The sequence below is a fragment of the Chlorocebus sabaeus genome, chromosome 22, assembly GCF_047675955.1.
Source record: "Chlorocebus sabaeus isolate Y175 chromosome 22, mChlSab1.0.hap1, whole genome shotgun sequence".
NCBI classification, from domain to species: domain Eukaryota; kingdom Metazoa; phylum Chordata; class Mammalia; order Primates; family Cercopithecidae; genus Chlorocebus; species Chlorocebus sabaeus.
Window position 1 is genome coordinate 17,876,833 of NC_132925.1, and position 18,105 is coordinate 17,894,937.

General features: G+C 34.7%; 1 protein-coding gene across 4 annotated transcripts in view; it reads left to right on the forward strand.

The window, feature by feature from the left end:
• Nucleotides 1-17,654, forward strand: part of ARL6 (ARF like GTPase 6) — a 40,976-nt gene extending 23,322 nt beyond the window's left edge. For 2 of the 4 annotated variants that reach the window (XM_007986127.3, XM_007986126.3), the window contains 3 exons: nt 4,028-4,157; nt 7,775-7,830; nt 14,446-17,654. In XM_007986127.3, the coding sequence (XP_007984318.1) occupies nt 4,028-4,157; nt 7,775-7,830; nt 14,446-14,471 (212 nt within the window). In that variant the 3' untranslated portion in view covers nt 14,472-17,654. The remainder of the gene's footprint in view (nt 1-4,027; nt 4,158-7,774; nt 7,831-14,445) is intronic. The other 2 variants (XR_012090522.1, XM_038002406.2) reach the window with 2 other exon arrangements.
• The last annotated feature ends 451 nt before the right edge of the window (nt 17,655-18,105 follow it).

Here is an 18,105-nt window from a genome sequence, read left to right on the forward strand (position 1 = left end):
CTCCTTTCAAGATGCAAGTGTTTGGGTATTTTTTTCTTTCATACTTTTATATATGTCATATTATGCACACACGCGCACACACACATATACATATATAGAGAGACACCAAAAATGTTGGGTTGAGGGCTGTGGGGACTATCATTGTTACTTACCAAAATGGAATCATATTATTTACACTCTTCTACATGTTTCTATTCTCAATTAACACTTGATGGATATCCTTCCAAATCAAATTATGTGTAATTATGTAGCTATTCTTTTTACTGATGCCTAATATGGTTTACTATGAATGTACCACAGTTTATTTCATCACTCACCTGTTGATGTATACTTTCCTTCCGCCCAAGCCCCCGCTACAAACAGTGCTCCAGTAAGTAGTGTGGAACTCTGCATTTCTAGCCTTCCTCATGCCAAAAAAATTTAAATTGTGCTTGTGCTAGGACTTTCAAAAAAGGATGGTAGTTTAAGAGAACTGTGGATTTGTTAGAAATGGAATGGAAATAGTGTAAGGCGTTCTAATAAATGTTACTGCTTAACCACAATATCTTTGGTATTTTTAACAGATGACCTCAAGCCTGTTCAAATTTTTTGAAAAAAAAAAAAATTATCCACTCTGTACGTTTTATGTGACTTTTTTGTGTTAAAAACTTAGCAGTCTTGTCTGGGCATGGTGGCTCACGCCTGTGATCCCAGCACTTTGGGAGGGATTACAGGCGGGTGGATCACTTGAGGTCAGGAGTTCGAGACCAGCCTGGCCAACATGGTGATACCCCGTCTCTATTAAAAATACAAAAATTAGCCAGGCAAGTACACTTGTAATCCCATCTTCTCGGGAGGCTGAAGCAGGAGAATTGCCTGAACCTGGGAGGTGGAGGTTGCAGTGAACTGAGATAGCGCTGCTGCACTCCAGCCTGGGCAAGAGAGTGAGACTCCGTCTCAAAAAAACACAAAAAACTTAGCAGTCTTGTATCTAGATTGAGAATGCCTTTTTGATTATGTCTTCCTTTCATATTAATCTTTACAGTTTTTTGTCTAAAAAGTGTTGGAATGTTGAGCGGTAAAATGAAATAATTCCTACAAAATATGCTTCAAACAATGGGGACTTTGGTTTCCTCAACTGAAGCCTTGTCTATGGATCTTAATGTGCTAGTTCCTTTATTTTATGGGATAGATTTCCAAGGGAGGGATTTCTCAGCTGAAGTGTATATTCACTTTTTTAAAAAAAATGACGGCCATAAAAAAATCTTTGAATAGCAAAATGTACTGTGAACAGATAATGACAGGCAAGGGAAAATATTTGCAACTCATATAATAGCTACAGGGATATTTCTATACTACTTGTGTTTCTGAAAAATCAGTAAGAATATAAAAGCTTTATAGAAAATGGGGAAAGGACATAACAAGATAAGTCAACAAAAAAGTAAATTTAAACATCTTTTGAATATACGGAAAGATTCTTGGCCTTTCTATTACCTATGATACAGAAAATATCAAAAAGTTTCATAGCACTCTTTTGGCTAGAGGAGTGGAAACACTCATTCTTATACGTGGTTGTTGAAATGTAAATTGATATAATTTTTAAGAGAAAACAGTTTGGTAATCACTGTCTATCAAAATAGAAATTTATGTCCTTTGACCCAGCAATTCCACATCTCAAATTTATCCTAAGGACATACTGGCCGGTGTACAAAATTACCTATGTACACATTTATTCATTACAGGATTGTTCATAGTTGTAAACATTGGTAGCAGGTATCTCAGTTAGTTTCTGGTTAAATAAATTAATAGTACATAGTACTAAAAGAAGAAATAGTCCAGAACTGTTAAAATAAGGAAGAAGCTGCTCTGTATGTACTGATATGGGATCAGATCCAAGATATGTAAATAAATGAAAAGATAAAGGTAGAAAATGGTGAGGTTGGCCTGCTACTATTTGTATGAAAATGATATCTAATGATTATGTTTTCTAATACATAAAATATTTCTATGAAGATGCCAAGACACTGATGTTATGGGTTGCCTTTTCTACAGAGACCGTTGTCCTAGGACAAAGTTAGGAAGGAGGTTCTTTTACTGTATGCCATTTTGTATCTTCTGAATTTTGAACTATTTAAATGTATTATCTATTCAAAAAAATGACAAATGTTTCCAAAATCATGACAAGGTAAAAATATCTTTTAAAAATCTAGCTTGTTACTTATTATATTGTGACTAAAAAATAAGTTTCCAGTTTCTTTTCCTTCTACTTGAAGTTTGCCTCCTTTCTGTTCACAATTAAAAAGGGAGCAAAGGACACGAACTCATCCTTTTTTATGGCTGCATAGTATTCCATGGTGTATATGTGCCACATTTTCTTAATCCAATCTGTTGCTGATGGACATTTGGGTTGATTCCAAGTCTTTGCTATTGTGAATAGTGCTGCAATAAACATACATGTGCATGTGTCTTTATAGCAGCATAATTTATAATCCTTTGGGTATATACCCAGTAATGGGATGGCTGGGTCATGTGGTACATCTAGTTCTAGATCCTTGAGGAATCGCCATACTGTTTTCCATAATGGTTGAACTAGTTTACAATCCCACCAACAGTGTAAAAGTGTTCCTATTTCTCCACATCCTCTCCAGCACCTGTTGTTTCCTGACTTTTGAATGATCGCCATTCTAACTGGTGTGAGATGGTATCTCATTGTGGTTTGGATTTGCATTTCTCTGATGGCCAGTGATGATGAGCATTTTTTCATGTGTCTGTTGGCTGTATGAATGTCTTCTTTTGAGAAATGTCTGTTCATATCCTTTGCCCACTTTTTGATGGGGTTGTTTGTTTTTTTCTTGTAAATTTGTTTGAGTTCTTTGTAGGTTCTGGATATTAGCCCTTTGTCAGATGAGTAGATTGCAAAAATTTTCTCCCATTCTGTAGGTTGCCTGTTCACTCTGATGGTAGTTTCTTTTGCTGTGCAGAAGCTCTTTAGTTTAATGAGATCCCATTTGTCAATTTTGGCTTTTGCTGCCGTTGCTTTTGGTGTTTTAGACATGAAGTCTTTGCCCATGCCTATGTCCTGAATGGTACTACCTAGGTTTTCCTCTAGGATTTTTATGGTATTAGGTCTAACATTTAAGTCTCTAATCCATCTTGAATTAATTTTTGTATAAGGAGTAAGGAAAGGATCCAGTTTCAGCTTTCTACTTATGGCTAGCCAATTTTCCCAGCACCATTTATTAAATAGGGAATCCTTTCCCCATTTCTTGTTTCTCTCAGGTTTGTCAAAGATCAGATGGCTGTAGATGTGTGGTATTATTTCTGAGGACTCTGTTCTGTTCCATTGGTCTATATCTCTGTTTTGGTACCAGTACCATGCTGTTTTGGTACCATGCTGTTTTGGTTACATGGATGCAGCTGGAAACCATCATTCTTAGCAAACTATCACAAGAACAGAAAACCAAACACCGCATGTTCTCACTCATAGGTGGGAACTGAACAATGAGATCACTTGTACTCGGGAAGGGGAACATCACACGCAGGGGCCTATCATGGGGAGGGGGGAGGGGGGAGGGATTGCATTGGGAGTTATACCTGATGTAAATGACGAGTTGATGGGTGCAGCACACCAGCATGGCACAAGTATACATATGTAACAAACCTGCACGTTATGCACATGTACCCTACAACTTAAAGTATAATAATAATAAATAAATTAAAAAAAAAAAAAGGAAACAAACAAAATATTTAATGCTTTTTTGTAGGTACTTCTCTGTAATGCTTATTGAGCTCCCAGTCCCAGCTCACCCATCTTTGGGTAAAGCTCCTAACCAGAGGGCAGATGGTCTTAGGAAGTATTTTTAAAGTTTTCTTAGTGCTCAAATAACACACCTAACAGTGCGACAGTATGTGTCTTTAAATGTTTTGGTATGTGTGATATGAAAAAAAATTGATTAAAAAGCAATTTCATGGGTTTCAGTACTAAAGATTTGCTACAAAATGACCTAAAAAGCTGGAAGTGTGATGATAGTCCTGTTTTCTCTTTTAGATATCAAACACCGTCGAATTCCAATCTTATTCTTTGCAAATAAAATGGATCTTAGAGATGCAGTGACATCTGTAAAAGTGTCTCAGTTGCTGTGTTTAGAGAACATCAAAGATAAACCCTGGCATATTTGGTAAAGTTTTATATTTACTTTTCACTGTAGCTTTCTGAAAAACATACAAGCTTCAAAGTTGTTTCTTCTGACCTCATTATTTAAAAATAAGTGATCAAACATGGTGGGATATAAGCTAAGGATTTTGTTTTATAGAATTGTGGCCTTGTAACTTTTTACAAATATGTTACTGTTAAAAATCTTTTTCAAATTTTTGTGGGGATAGAAAAATATAAACAACTCTTATAATGGAATATAACTTAAAATCTCACTTATTTACTGAACTTCAGCCACACTGATTTCCTTCTGCACATGGAGTCAGCCAAGCACAGTCCCATCTCAGAGCATATGCACTTGTGTCCCCATCCTTTGAATCATTTTCCAAAATAATTTTCCTGGTTTGCTAGAGTCACTATTACCATGTGACTGCTTTTTTGTTTGTTTGTTTGTAGTCTGTCTGCCTATACAGTTATGTTAGCTCCCTGACAGCTGGGATTTTGTCAGTTTTCTTCACTTTAATGACCCCTACAATAGTCATAGTACCTGGTATGTAATAGGTACATAATGCATATTTGTTAAAATGAATAAATGGAAATGGAAATTTTAATTTTACTTAGACATTCTAATAAGGTTGAACTCTTAAGTAATTAATGTTGAAATTGTATGCATTGTTTATTTGGAAAACTGTTTCTTATTTAACTCCTTTGTGCCTTTCTACCAAAATGTTTTAATAAGGATAAACAGATTGTACATTAGATAGTATTTTTGCGCCTATCACTACCATATTAAACTCCCTTCTACCCACCCACCTACGTCTCTGCTGTAAGAGGTCCTTTCCATGCCAGAGTTTCCCCCTTTTTATAAGAAGGTATCTATGGGGAAAGATTGGAAACAGAAGCAGAGAGATGCACTTCCACAAGAAGGTGAACTAGAATATGAAGCAAGGAGGTAATAGAGTTCAGAAAACAACTTTAGGAACTAGTTTTGGTGCTGAAAGAGTAATGTAAAGACCTTAGGAAAGCTCTTGAAACTTTCCAGTATTCAAAGCCTCCAGCACCTCTTCCCAGGAGCTAAACCCTGCATATCCCAAGTAAAACTTTCATTACTCTAGGATCAGAAAAAAGTCAGTGTCTAATAAATGATTCTTGAGTTGGAATTTGAGGTCCTGTGATATTTGGTAGGTAAAGAATGGTGGGATTTTGGATAAAGAAACATCTTGAGCTAGAGCCTTTATATTTCTCTAAATCATACCTAAAATGATTACTTCTAAAGTAGAATAATTTTTAATTTCTGTGTTGTATTAAGTATTGTGACTGCTTGATAGAAAGTGCACATTTAAAAACATGGATCTAATTAGTAAATAACCCTCTTTTCTACTTAAAATAATTAACCATTAAATTTTAACAGATTTATTTATTCAATTGTGACATCTCAGTATTTCTCTGTGAGAAAAAAGTAATATCCTGATGCTTACAAGGATGTAGGATATTATAGTGCCAGTTGCTAGATTTTCTAGATAACTTATAGAAGAAAGCAAAATGTTTCTTTTAAACATGTGTATAATTGTGACTTCTCCTTAATTCAAATTGGACCTCTTCTCACTAGGTTCAAGTTAATATCTCATTTATTCGTTTTGTTCTTTATTCTTGGCAATATTTTTAAAAGCATGTATAAAATTGAAAATATATTTATCCTTTTTCTATTTTAAATACAAAAGTAATGCTCAGTGATATAGAGACAAAATATTGTCTGTCTCCTGCCTTGGGTACAAGTAAATTTACTGAGCAATAAAGAGAAGATCCTAGAGAAGTATAGTCTGATAAATTAAAGAAAAATTTTATGTTTTATATTTGACCATTGTACTAAACATATAGTCAGCTCTGATTTTCAGGGTCTGATTGTGTTATTCTTCTTCAGATGTGTTCTTTGACTCAATCCCTGGCATCATGATTGTGTGTGTGTGTGTTGTATGTGTGTATACTTGTTTACCATCTTGTGGGGGAGACAAATAAGAAGCAACTAAATGTATAAAATGTCAGCTGGGAGGATGAGAAAAAATAAAGTATGATAAAAAGAGAAAGAATAATGGGAGTTGCTCCCTCTCTGAGACCTAATTGAAGTTAGGGAGCAATTCGTGTAAAGGTTTGGAGGAATAATCGTCCAGACAGAGAGGCCAGCAAGAAAAAGCCTCTTCTTGGATGAGAATGTACCTGGTGTGTTCCAGGAGCAGCAGGAAGTCCAGGTTGCTTAGAGCAGAGCAGTCTAAGGGGAAATTGTAGGAAATGAGGCCACTGAGAAATAACCAGGGGTCATATCACACAGGGCCCAGATTTTTGCTTTATTCTTCCTTATTTGAGAGGAAAGATAGAATGCAAACGTTTGTTACGAAAAGATGCAGTTTTTCGTAGAATAATGACACCTACACCAGAGGGGAAGGGTTTTGTTGTATTAATTGTTTGGAATTATAGGTGTATGATGAAATTAATATATTTCTCTTTCTTGATTTAAGTGTTTCAGTTACTGCTGTCTTACTCTTAACATGGATAATCAGTAATTTGCTTTGAATAATTGTGTATTTCATGTTGTTTGTTTCTTCCTTTGTATTTTATAATAATTCTATGATAAGCCATATTCTTAGTCTAACAAGTAATTTCTAGGAGATAACTTTTATTTTGATTAGAATTTAGTTAATTCTTTTAGGTACTTCACTATACTTTTTAAAGCTATGCTTCAGCATACTAAAAGGAACCCTAATCACTCAGAAAATCTAATTGTGTATATTAATTGCTATTATACAATTATATTTTGAAAATAAATGCCTAGATCAATAACTGTACCTTTGAAAAAAGATTATCTAATACTCTAAAAATCCTCTACATTTTATTTTAATTTATATACTTAATTATGATTATACATAAAATCTCACAATCACAATTTAAGTTTAGTCTCTCAAAAATGGAAAGACAATGGAAGCACTCTGTTTTAGGTGTTTTATCTACACACCTCAAGTGTTTAATTCTCACAATTACCATATGAGGTCAGTGGTACTATTCCACACTTTACAGATGCTGAAACTGAAGGCAGAAGAGTTCAATGACCTGGCCAAGCTCCCTCAGCTAATAAGAAAATGATTGAGATCTACCGAGTTTCTGTTTTACTCTACCAGCTTACCAAAGCTATAATTATGGGTTTTTATCCTAAAGATATCAAATTCCATTTCAAAGAAAGGCACACCATAATATGGCTGTATTATAACCCAAGTCAAGCATTTCTGATAATGAGATTGAACCATTGGAACTGAGCAAAATAGGATAGTGGACTGTACAAAACTTTTCTACCACTGGAAAAATAATTCAAAAGTATTTGTTTTTTTAATGTCAGTGTAAGAACTAGTCCTAGGATAAAATAACTTTTCTGTGATATGGTTTTCAAAATCTGTTTTAAATTATAAACATATCTTGTTTCTGAGCACTCAGACTTTTATTTTCTGTTGATTTTCAATTTCAATGCTTAACCAGCTTTGCTCAGATGTATGTTATTATAATATATTAATTCTCCATATGGCAAAATTGTAATCCTTTATTCTTACAGTGTTATGATGTAATGAGATGGCTATGTTTCTGTGGATTTTATTTCAGTGCTAGTGATGCCATAAAAGGAGAAGGATTGCAAGAAGGTGTAGACTGGCTTCAAGGTACATCACAAAACACTGTGTGTCTTCAGCCTTTGTTTCCTTTTTATTCATATTTTTATCTTTTTTTTACATTTTATTTTATTATATCATTGCCTTTTTTCCTCTTTCCATTTATTTCTGCTATCAGAAAAAATAATACAGTAAGTATCCAATACCTTGTTCCATTTACTTCTATAGCATATTGCTAAAGAATTTATTTACATAAAGTGTTTGAATCTTTACAGTCAATATATTTGACACTTATAGAAAATAATTTAAACTATGGCAACAAGTTTCTGTCAGATCTAGTAATAGAAGCACATTTAAATTTTGGGACAAATGTTAGGCCCTACTGTCAATAACTAAAAATAAGTCTGAATGATATATTTCTTTTAAGAATCATGCTGGCCGGGCATGGTGACTCAAGCCGGTAATCCCAACACTTTGGGAGGATGAGGCGGGTGGATCATGAGGTCAGGAGATCGAGGCGAACATGGCGAAACCCCATCTCTACTAAAAATAGAAAAATTAGCTGGATGTGGTGGTGCACACCTGTAATCCCAGCTACTCTGGAGGCTGAGGCAGGAGAATCATTTGAACCCAGGAGACAGAAGTTGTAGTGAGTCGAGATTGCACCACTGCACTCCAGCCTGGCAACAGAGCAAGAGTCCGTCTCAAGAAAAAAAAAAAAAAAAGAATCATGCCGTACTACAGATATAGCTCCATTTATATATTACATGTATACACAACTTGTAGTACTCATATTTAGTATTACAGATGCTGATCTTTTATTGATATTTTGTATATTTGCAGTTCTGGTTGCTATTAATCAAAATAGTTATAGATTGGTACAGGCTTACTATATTAGGTAATAAATTAACATATATCATTTACCCTAATGATCTCTCAGCCAAAAGAATGGCTTGAAGCACACAGAGCAGTAGATAGATGTGAATGAAACCAAGCTCATAGGTTCTTATTGCAGGATCCCAGTGGCCAAGTCAGAAATTCCAGTTCTGAGCATAACAACTAAAGATCATTTCTATGGGGAATGTCTCTGCCCTGAACAAGAGTGAATAACAGGATATTATAAATTCTAGCTATAGTCTCATAGTTACAAATTCTTCTACACAAACCTTTTAATGCCAGTTGTGTGTGATTTTTTAAAATCTTCTGCATGTTGCAAATAATAGCAGGGATATAGCACATATCATGGTAGATCTAAGAGTAGCCTGCCTGCTCATACATCATAGTATTAATTTCGTTCAAAGTATGAAATGTGCATTTCATAAATATCTGTATGTGTTGTTGGTAAAATATGGTGGTTTAGTTAACTAGACAGACTATTATTGTATTTCTGTATCTTTTATGTTTATGTAGTTATCATAACACCATTAAACTGCAAGGAACGTTCAAGTCATATTTTACAATTAGTGACACTTAATCAGGAACCTCTAGTGGTTCTCAGAAGAACTAGCGGGATTTTTCTGTGAACCCAGCAACTTAGTTTCTTAGACTGCGGTAATGAAGCGTTCAAGGCAATGGGATGGATTTCCACCAGAAACATGCTACGGAGGAATATTCCAGAGAAGATACCAGGAGTATGTTTTCAGCCTCATTTCATATTTTACAGAGTGCTTACCATTTCTAACAATGAAGATACAGCATGGATGGAAAACCTACTGTCACTCGTGATAATGTAATTCAGAGCACAGTATTTACTGAAAATAGGTTGATAGTCTTCTAGATTTTAAAGTGTGGTTCTCCACCCCTTCTTTTCTGGTTTTATTTTGTCATTAGCAGTTAGCCACTAGGTGTCAGTAGCAATCCAACATCACAATACCAATTGCCAAGTCTGGTCTTGATACCTAATTTTTGTTTCTTTGACTTTTCTGATCCATCATTATCTGTCTTACCGCCCAAGTTTTTGTAAGGAGGACACATTTTGGAAATACTTTTGTGTCCTTGTTTTTCCATATTACTTTATGTACCCTTTACAATTTTCTGCAAAGTAAGCAGTAGTACCTCTATTTTATATAGAAAGCATTGACTGATAGTAAAAAAAAAAAAAAAAAAAAAAAAAGCTTAGGCTTTTGAGTCCAGCAAATTTTTTCTACTACTTATTAATTTACCTCTCTGTCTGTTAGCTGAAATCTCTTACCTTGTGAAGATTTTTTTCATCTGTAAAATTAAAAAATAAAATGTGTTAAATTTTGTACAGATTAAATTAGATACTGTTTAAGTATCTAGCATAAGAAAGCACCCTGTAAATATTAAGTTTACCCTTTTACCTAAACACTCTGTTTAAAAAAGGAGGAAACTAACCACAGGATAAAAGAGTGTATCATTTGGTTTCAAATAGGAGATGCTTTGGTTATATTTTCTTTCTTTCTTTCTTTCTTTCTGTCTGTCTGTCTGTCTGTCTGTCTTTCTGTCTTTCTGTCTTTCTTTTCTTTCTTTCCTTCTTTCCTTCTTTCCTTCCTTCCTTTCTTGCTTTCTTTCTTTCTCTTTCTTTCTTTTTTTGTTTTTTTTTTTTTTTGATGGAGTTTCCCGCTTGACACCCAGGCTGGAGTGTAGTGGTGCGATTTCGGTTTACTGCAACCTCCGCCTCTCAGGTTCAGGCAATTGTCCTGCCTCAGCCTCCCGAGTAGCTGGGATTACAGGTGCCCACCACCACGCCCAGCTAATTTTTTATAGTTTTAGTAGAGATGGGGTTTCACCATGTTGGGCAGGCTGGTCTCAAACTCCTGACCTCCGGTGATCCACCCACTGCCTCAACCTCCAAAAGTGGTGGGATTACAGGCATGAACCACCACGCCTGGCCACTTTGGTTATATTTTCTGTGTAATAACAAATAGTTTACATTGTCATATTCCCAACTCTCTCTAGATTTGAAAAGAGATAAAAATCTATTTTTAAAAAATAAATAGCAGTAAATATAGGAGATTAGTTTGTGTTAGCTAAAGACATTTATGTGAATGTAGCTGTGAAAGTATTCTAAACTTATATCTCATTTTGCTTCCAGAATTCTGGAATTTCCTAGTATAATAGACAAGAAGGCCTTTGGTTCATTTGGGGCTAATTTAATCGTATTATTTAGAGTTTAAAGTTGGGGCTGAGAGCAGTGGCTCATGCCAGTAATCCCGGCACTTTGGGAGGCCAAGGTGGACAGATCACTTGAGGACAGGAGTTCGATACCAGCTTGGCCAACATAGTGAAACACTATTGTGACTAAAAATACAGAAAATTCATCGGGTGTGGTGGTGCATGCCTATAGTCCCAGCTACTAGGGAGGCTTAGGCAGAAACTCTGGGGGTGGAGGGTGCAGTGAGCCGAGATCATGCCGCTGCACTCCAGCCTGGGTGACAGAGCAAGACTGTCTCAAAAAACATTTTAAATAAAGTTTAAGGTTAGAAACTTTTTGGTGAAATATTAAATGGCACATGTAATGGCATGATTCTGTTGTCTTTGGAAATGGTCTCAATAATTGTGTATGTAGAACAACCCAAAGACAAGAATGCTTGAATAGACTAGGAAGTACTTTTTAAACTGCCAGAGAATAAACAGAAACTATTGCAGAACTGTAAGTTTTCTTACCCTGAAACTTTCAAATTAGGTACTTTTAAAAAGAAATCTTCCCAAATAACTAATAAAATGTATTCATTTTATTGCTTTGTCTGCATGGAAAAAGTTACTGCTCCCAGATGTTAATATTAGACTTAAAAACTATGCAGGAGTATTCCAATGAAAGAGGATTGATCAAGTACACTTAGTTTCATCTCTTCCCCAACTCTAACAGTAAAGAGACTTTTAGATGGACAAAAAGAAGGGAAGTAGTGAAATGGCGTCCAGATTTTGGAAGCTGAATATTTCATGAATGTTGAATTACTTAACAGACATGAGAAAGCTGAATCTTAAACTACCAGTGGGGAAAACTGAAAAGCAGCCTAATTTACATTGCAGATGCAAAGCCTCAGAAATCGGTGGAAATTGAAAATAAGGATGAACGTGGGATAAAAAGAAAAGATATGATTATACATCTTCCCTTTAAGATAAAATTGGCCGGGCGCGGTGGCTCAAGCCTGTAATCCCAGCACTTTGGGAGGCCGAGACGGGCGGATCACAAGGTCAGGAGATCGAGACCATCCTGGCTAACAGTGAAACCCCGTCTCTACTAAAAAATACAAAAAACTAGCCGGGCGAGGTGGTGGGCGCCTGTTGTCCCAGCTACTCGGGAGGCTGAGGCAGGAGAATCACTTGAACCTGGGAGGCGGAGCTTGCAGTGAGCTGAGATCCAGCCATTGCACTCCAGCCTGGGCGACAGAGTGAGACTCCGTCTCAAAAAAAAAAAAAAAAAAAAAAAAAAAAGATAAAATTGAAGGTTTATTTTCTGCAGAGTCAGACAGTGTCTCTGGACTAGAAAACCCAGGTGCACAACTGTCTGGTGGTGCTGAATTGAAAAATGAGGAAAAAAAGTTTCCATGCTGAATATTATAACTCTCTTCTACTTCTCCTATTTCTCCCAGAAAACAATGACAGTAAGCAGGATATAGGAAGAGTTATATTTGGGGAATTAGAGCAGCCTAAGAGCAAAGATCTAAAGGTATTAATATTGGAGATCCCAAGGAGATGGCTTGGCCAGATGTACTAAAGGAAGACTACATTTGACAAGCTTCACACATGTTTGCAAATTCCAATCAACTTTTTAGTGTTCACTTATACATAAGAGCAGATAGCAAAGGATGACCAGGCATTTGAGGATGAAAACATTATGAAATATGGGAATGTCCACAAACAATAAAAGTGGGTTCGAGTAAGTAGAATTTATATAGAGAGAACATTTCAAAAAACTGTTAAAGAGTATCCTCAAAGAGATTAAGAGGTGTTACTTTCATGAATAAAGGCAAGAAACTACTTGAAAAGAAAGAACAAAAAAATGAGTTCTTGGAAAATAAGAATATAATAGTATAAATGAAAAATTTAATTTTAAAAAGATGATAAAATAGAGGCAAACTCCCGGAAAGTAGAGCAGAAAGACAAAGAATAGAAAATTGGAAAGGAAAGAAAGGGGTCATGTTCAGGAGGCCCAATATCCAAATAATCAGAAATTCAGAAAGAGAAAACAGAAAAAAATGGAGGATAGCAAATCCTCAAACAGTATTTTCTAGAACTAAATCAATGAGTTTTCAGTTGACAGACCTCTCAAGAGCTCAATACAGCGGATAAAAATATTCCCACACCAGCAGGCATCATTACTAAAATTCAGTGCTTCAAACAGTGGAAGATTCTGCAAGCTTCCTGTGAAAAAAATGAAAAGCTTCCTGAGGAAAAAAAGAATAAGAAAACAGAGTAACACCAGATTTATCAACAGCAACAACTTGGAAGCTGTAAGATAATTGGGAAATGCCTGGAAGAGTCCAAGAAGGGAATAATAGAATTATGTACTCAGGCAGTATGAGTGTATTTTGACAGTAGAATAAAGACATCTTCAGCTATATAGCATCTCAAGAATTTACTTTCTATGCGTTTTACTAAGGTATCCACTGAGAATAATATTTTTCAAAAACAGGAAAATCTTGGTACAAGCATTATCAAAAAAAAAAAAAAAAAAAAGAAAGAAAAGAAAATAAACCAAGAAGAGAAAATTAAGGGATCATGACACAGGAAAACCAGCACAAGACAGTAGGGGAAGGAATCTACAGGATATTAATGGAGACCCTGGAATGATAATGAAGAAGATATTGTAACAAAATGACTGGGGCAGGCATAGAGAAAATGAGTATAGTATAGATTCTAGAGTTTTTTAAATAAGACTCTGAGGAAGAGTTATTCAAGAAGGCGAAGTTGATGGACTATGTAATGTACTTCATAGCAATAAAGGTTTAAACTCTGGGAGTGATGCAATTGAATTAGAGTTAAGTACATACAACAATTAAATAGATGAGTTGGATGGGAGTGGGAAAGACAATTATTAACTCTAGAGGGATAAAATATAGAAGAGGAAAGGAAAAGTAAGTATACCACCTGTCTTAGCTGTGAATAGCATTTACATAGTCATCATATTGACAGTGACTATATTAGTGTATTAGGAGAATGGGGGTATTATGAGGGTTGCCTAGAAGCAGCATGGGAGTGTGAGAGAGCTGATGTCTCATATTACATTGAAGGAACTGATATTTGAAGAAGTAATAAAAGTATATTATTTAGAGTTATTGTATGTATTCATCTAAAAGGGAGTTATAAGTAGTTGCCCCTGAAAGGGAGGAATGGAGATGAAGCAAAGTACTGCTGTTTTGCTTAGAAATCTCATAGAACTAGTTGACTCTATGCAAATGTACAACTTTAATAAAAATAATAACTGTAGGATGAATTGTGCTTTTAAAAAAGCAGATGTAACTGGACCTGGTGCACACTTGTAGTCCCAACTACTAGAGAGGTTCAGGTGGGAGGACCACTTGTGCCCAGAAGTTCCAGTACAGCCTGGGCCATGTAGCAAGATCCTATCTCTAAAAAATAATAATAACAAAAGCAAATGTATACATAAGCTTCCAACATGTTGTATCGATTTGACTTAGATTACTTTAGAAAATATATTTTGCCCTATAGAGATTAATAATTTTTGTTTTTTGTTATCAGATCAGATCCAGACTGTGAAGACATGAAAAGATAATAGTTGGAAACCTCTGCAATTTTCAATTCAAGGAATCTATCTAAGGCAAACAGAATACTTTACATTTTGTAAAAGATGTTTATGCATCAAAAAATACAATTTTCTGCTTGCATTTATGGACTCTGAATGACCTTTTTAAGAACATAGGACTTCAGGTATGCGAATTTGGCCATTAATTATTTAAAAACTGAATATTCCCTCAAAAGGGCTCCCTAAAATTATCAACTTCTTAGTGAAGGTCTACATTTGATTGTATGTAGAATGTCTAAAAGTCAGAGTTACAAGCCCATCATAATTTATGATGTTCAGTGTATTTTATTTTTTAATTGTCTTTTTTAAAAATTTAGTTTATGACTTTGCAGTATGAATTGTGCTTGTGAAAAAGAACTTTAAATATTTATAAGGGACCATGGGTAATTAATATATATTCAAATTTTACTATGTGTCACCGTCAATAAAATGTAAAATGTAATGTACCAACTAGTGTGCTTTGTTTATGCTGAAAAGAATAATGCTGTATTAATATGGTATTTGGTGTCATACTGTCAAGCATTTGTAAACCATCTGAGACTAAGTTAAGCTGAATTTATTTATTCGGTGTATGTTGAACATCTCTACACCAACTAGTCAGGCATAGTCCTAGGCAATGAGATACGGGGTAAATAAGACATATCCTTATCTTCAGATAACTTGAACTTTATTGAGGGATAATTTGAGAAGCTTTTCATGGATAGTATCTAATTTTATTTCATTGGCTGAATGAAAATATTGCAACTTCAGATTAAGACGTATAAAGTAAATTAATGTTTGATTGTTCAGTAATCATAACTGACATCTTGTTTTTCCCTTTTAAATGCCTCCAATTTATGTAGCACTTTGCTAAAATAAATTGTGACTTTTAACTTTTTCATGAACATAAACTGCTACATAAATGTTCTTTATAATTTTAGACATATCTCAGGCACACAAATTATTATTTCTTACAAATTAGAGACCACGTATAATTGTGAACTCTAAATAGAAACCTTCATTTTAATCACTGAGCAACAGTATATAGAGCAATGTTGTTGATCCTGATAAACATTGCATATAAAGAAAACCTGTACTATATAATATATACCATCTCAAATGTCCTTAGCTTTGAAAATGATGAAAATAGAAGGCAAAAATAAGTAATAAAGATGTGACAGTAACTGCAGTAGTGGTACATGTTTCACAGAGATTTTAATAAAAGCGTATAAAGCTACAATAAAAGTTTTATATTCCAGTTTCTCATAGTCCAGAAATACCAGTGATTTGGCATTTGGCAAATTGAAAGTTATCCAGAAAATTCCAGTGGCGTAGCATCTTAGCTAGCTTACCATCTTTCTTGTACATTGTTTTAGAGGATACAAAATGAAAATCTCATTAATCTAAAGTTGCTGCAGATATGGAAAGGACATAATGATGGAAACAATGAATGTAATTTTTTAAAAAACTGATATGCTACAACTGTTTTACGATGGAGAAAGAACTGATTGAGAATTCAAATCCTCGCTCACTTATCATAAGGTAGTAATAAAATTAGTAAGAGTTACTACTATACGATCATTATATTATAAGCAGGTATTACACATACAGAATTTTCATCATTTAATCCTACCAATAAGCCTATGTGGTAGGTGTTATTATTTCTATTTTATAGATCAGTAAACTGAGGCCTTAAAATGTTATGTAATTTGCCAAAGTTCAAAGAGCTAGTAAGTCTGGTACTAGGATTCAGTACCAAGCAGTCTGTTTAAGAGTGATGATTCAAGAGTATGGTAGATATTAGAAATACAGATATATCTACCAGAATAACAACTAAAATGATAGAAAAGGCTCTTTCTTGGGACAGCAACGAGGACAGGGATGGTAGAGGGAAGGTCAGAGACTAGAGACTACTCTTTGTTTTTGTTTTTGTTTTTTAAAAAGCCATTAACACTACTCAAATTTTAAACTCTGGACGTAAATGACTTTGATAAAAGTCCTTAAAACTATTTTAACATTAAATTATTTGGTATTCCACAAACTACAGTAGCTCATACCTATGCAAATATTTAGAAGAAGGAGAAGTACCCTTTTTCTTTGTTTTCATGATCTCCAAAATCTAGTTTTTAGTCTATAAACATCCATCCCTACTCCACATTTTCATGTAAAGATTATGTAGAAATAAGTTGGGCAACAGTGTAGTCACAGGATGCCATATAAGTGTGAATAAGCTGAGATTATTGCATTTGTATTTAGCATATTATACAATTAAAATATATTTTATTAAAGCTGAAGGAAGTTGTTTTTCATGTCTAGACATCACTGTGTTACAGAGTTTTATTCATTAAGCTCTGTATTTGAATATAACACCTTGTAAAATGTTTGAAACTTATCCTCTTGTGTGCTTTGCATTTAAATATTTGTATATGGCCCTGTTCAGCCTGTGCTTTGTAAGTCACAAAAGGGCTGGGTTTTATATGTTTGTTTTTTATTTCTAAGCTCTCTGCAAAAAAGTTACAAATTGTCTCCTGGTTGTTTAAGATATTTTTTCTTTGTAATTTTTTATATCATGTTGTGATTTTCATAAATATGTGCAGTTATTCTTGATAATACTTGTCTTAGTCATTTCAGGTTGCTGTAACAAAGTACCATAGACTGGGTGGCTTATAAACAACAGAAATTTATTTCTTACAGCTCTGGAGCTGGAAGTCTGAGATCAGATTGCCAGCATGGTTGGGTTCTGGTGAGAGCCGTCTTGGTTGCAGACTGCCATCTTCTTCTTGTATCCTCACATGGCAAAAGGAGGGCAAGAGAACTCTCTGGAGTCTGTTTGATAAGAGCATGAATCCATTACATCTTCACATGGCTCCTCCCAAAGACCCCACCTCCTAATATCATCACATATCATCACATAGGGGTTAGAATTTCAACACAGAAATTTTGGGAGAACACAAACATTCAGTCAGTTGCAATACTTAAGGCAAATTCGTCTTGCTTATAACTCTGGTGCATTAAAATACTATTGCATCTTAACCGAGTTTGTACTTATTTTCTGCTTTCTGATTATTCCCTTTGTTCATAAAAATAAATGACTGGTATTACAAGGTCACCTAAATAAATAAGTTTGTGTATGTCTGTGACTAGAGAGAAATACTATAGTGATTAAGAAATGGTTATTGTGTTTAATTGAATGTTTTAGGTTACTTAGTTACTACATTTTCATGTTTCTCCATATGGATGCTCCTGCTCAACTTCGCCTGCCTCAGAACCTTTATGGCTCTTTCTTCCAATCACTTGATTTCAATACCAGATTTAGAAGCTTCGTCGGCATACCATGTTAAACTGCTTTTCTGGCAATTTAGAATAAACCAAGAAAGATAGATAAAATCCATCTCCAAATTTTAAATCACCAAGTAATGCTAAAAGTCATCCAGGAATACTAGATACGTTGAAAATAAAATTTGATTAGAAATGTAGTAGTAATGATAAACATCTTATAGCTTTTACAGTGTGCCCACACTTCGTAAGCACTTTACATATATTCATGTAATTGTCATAAGAACCCTGTGAGGTAAATATCATCTCTATATATAGATCAGGTGTCAGTAAACTGCTAA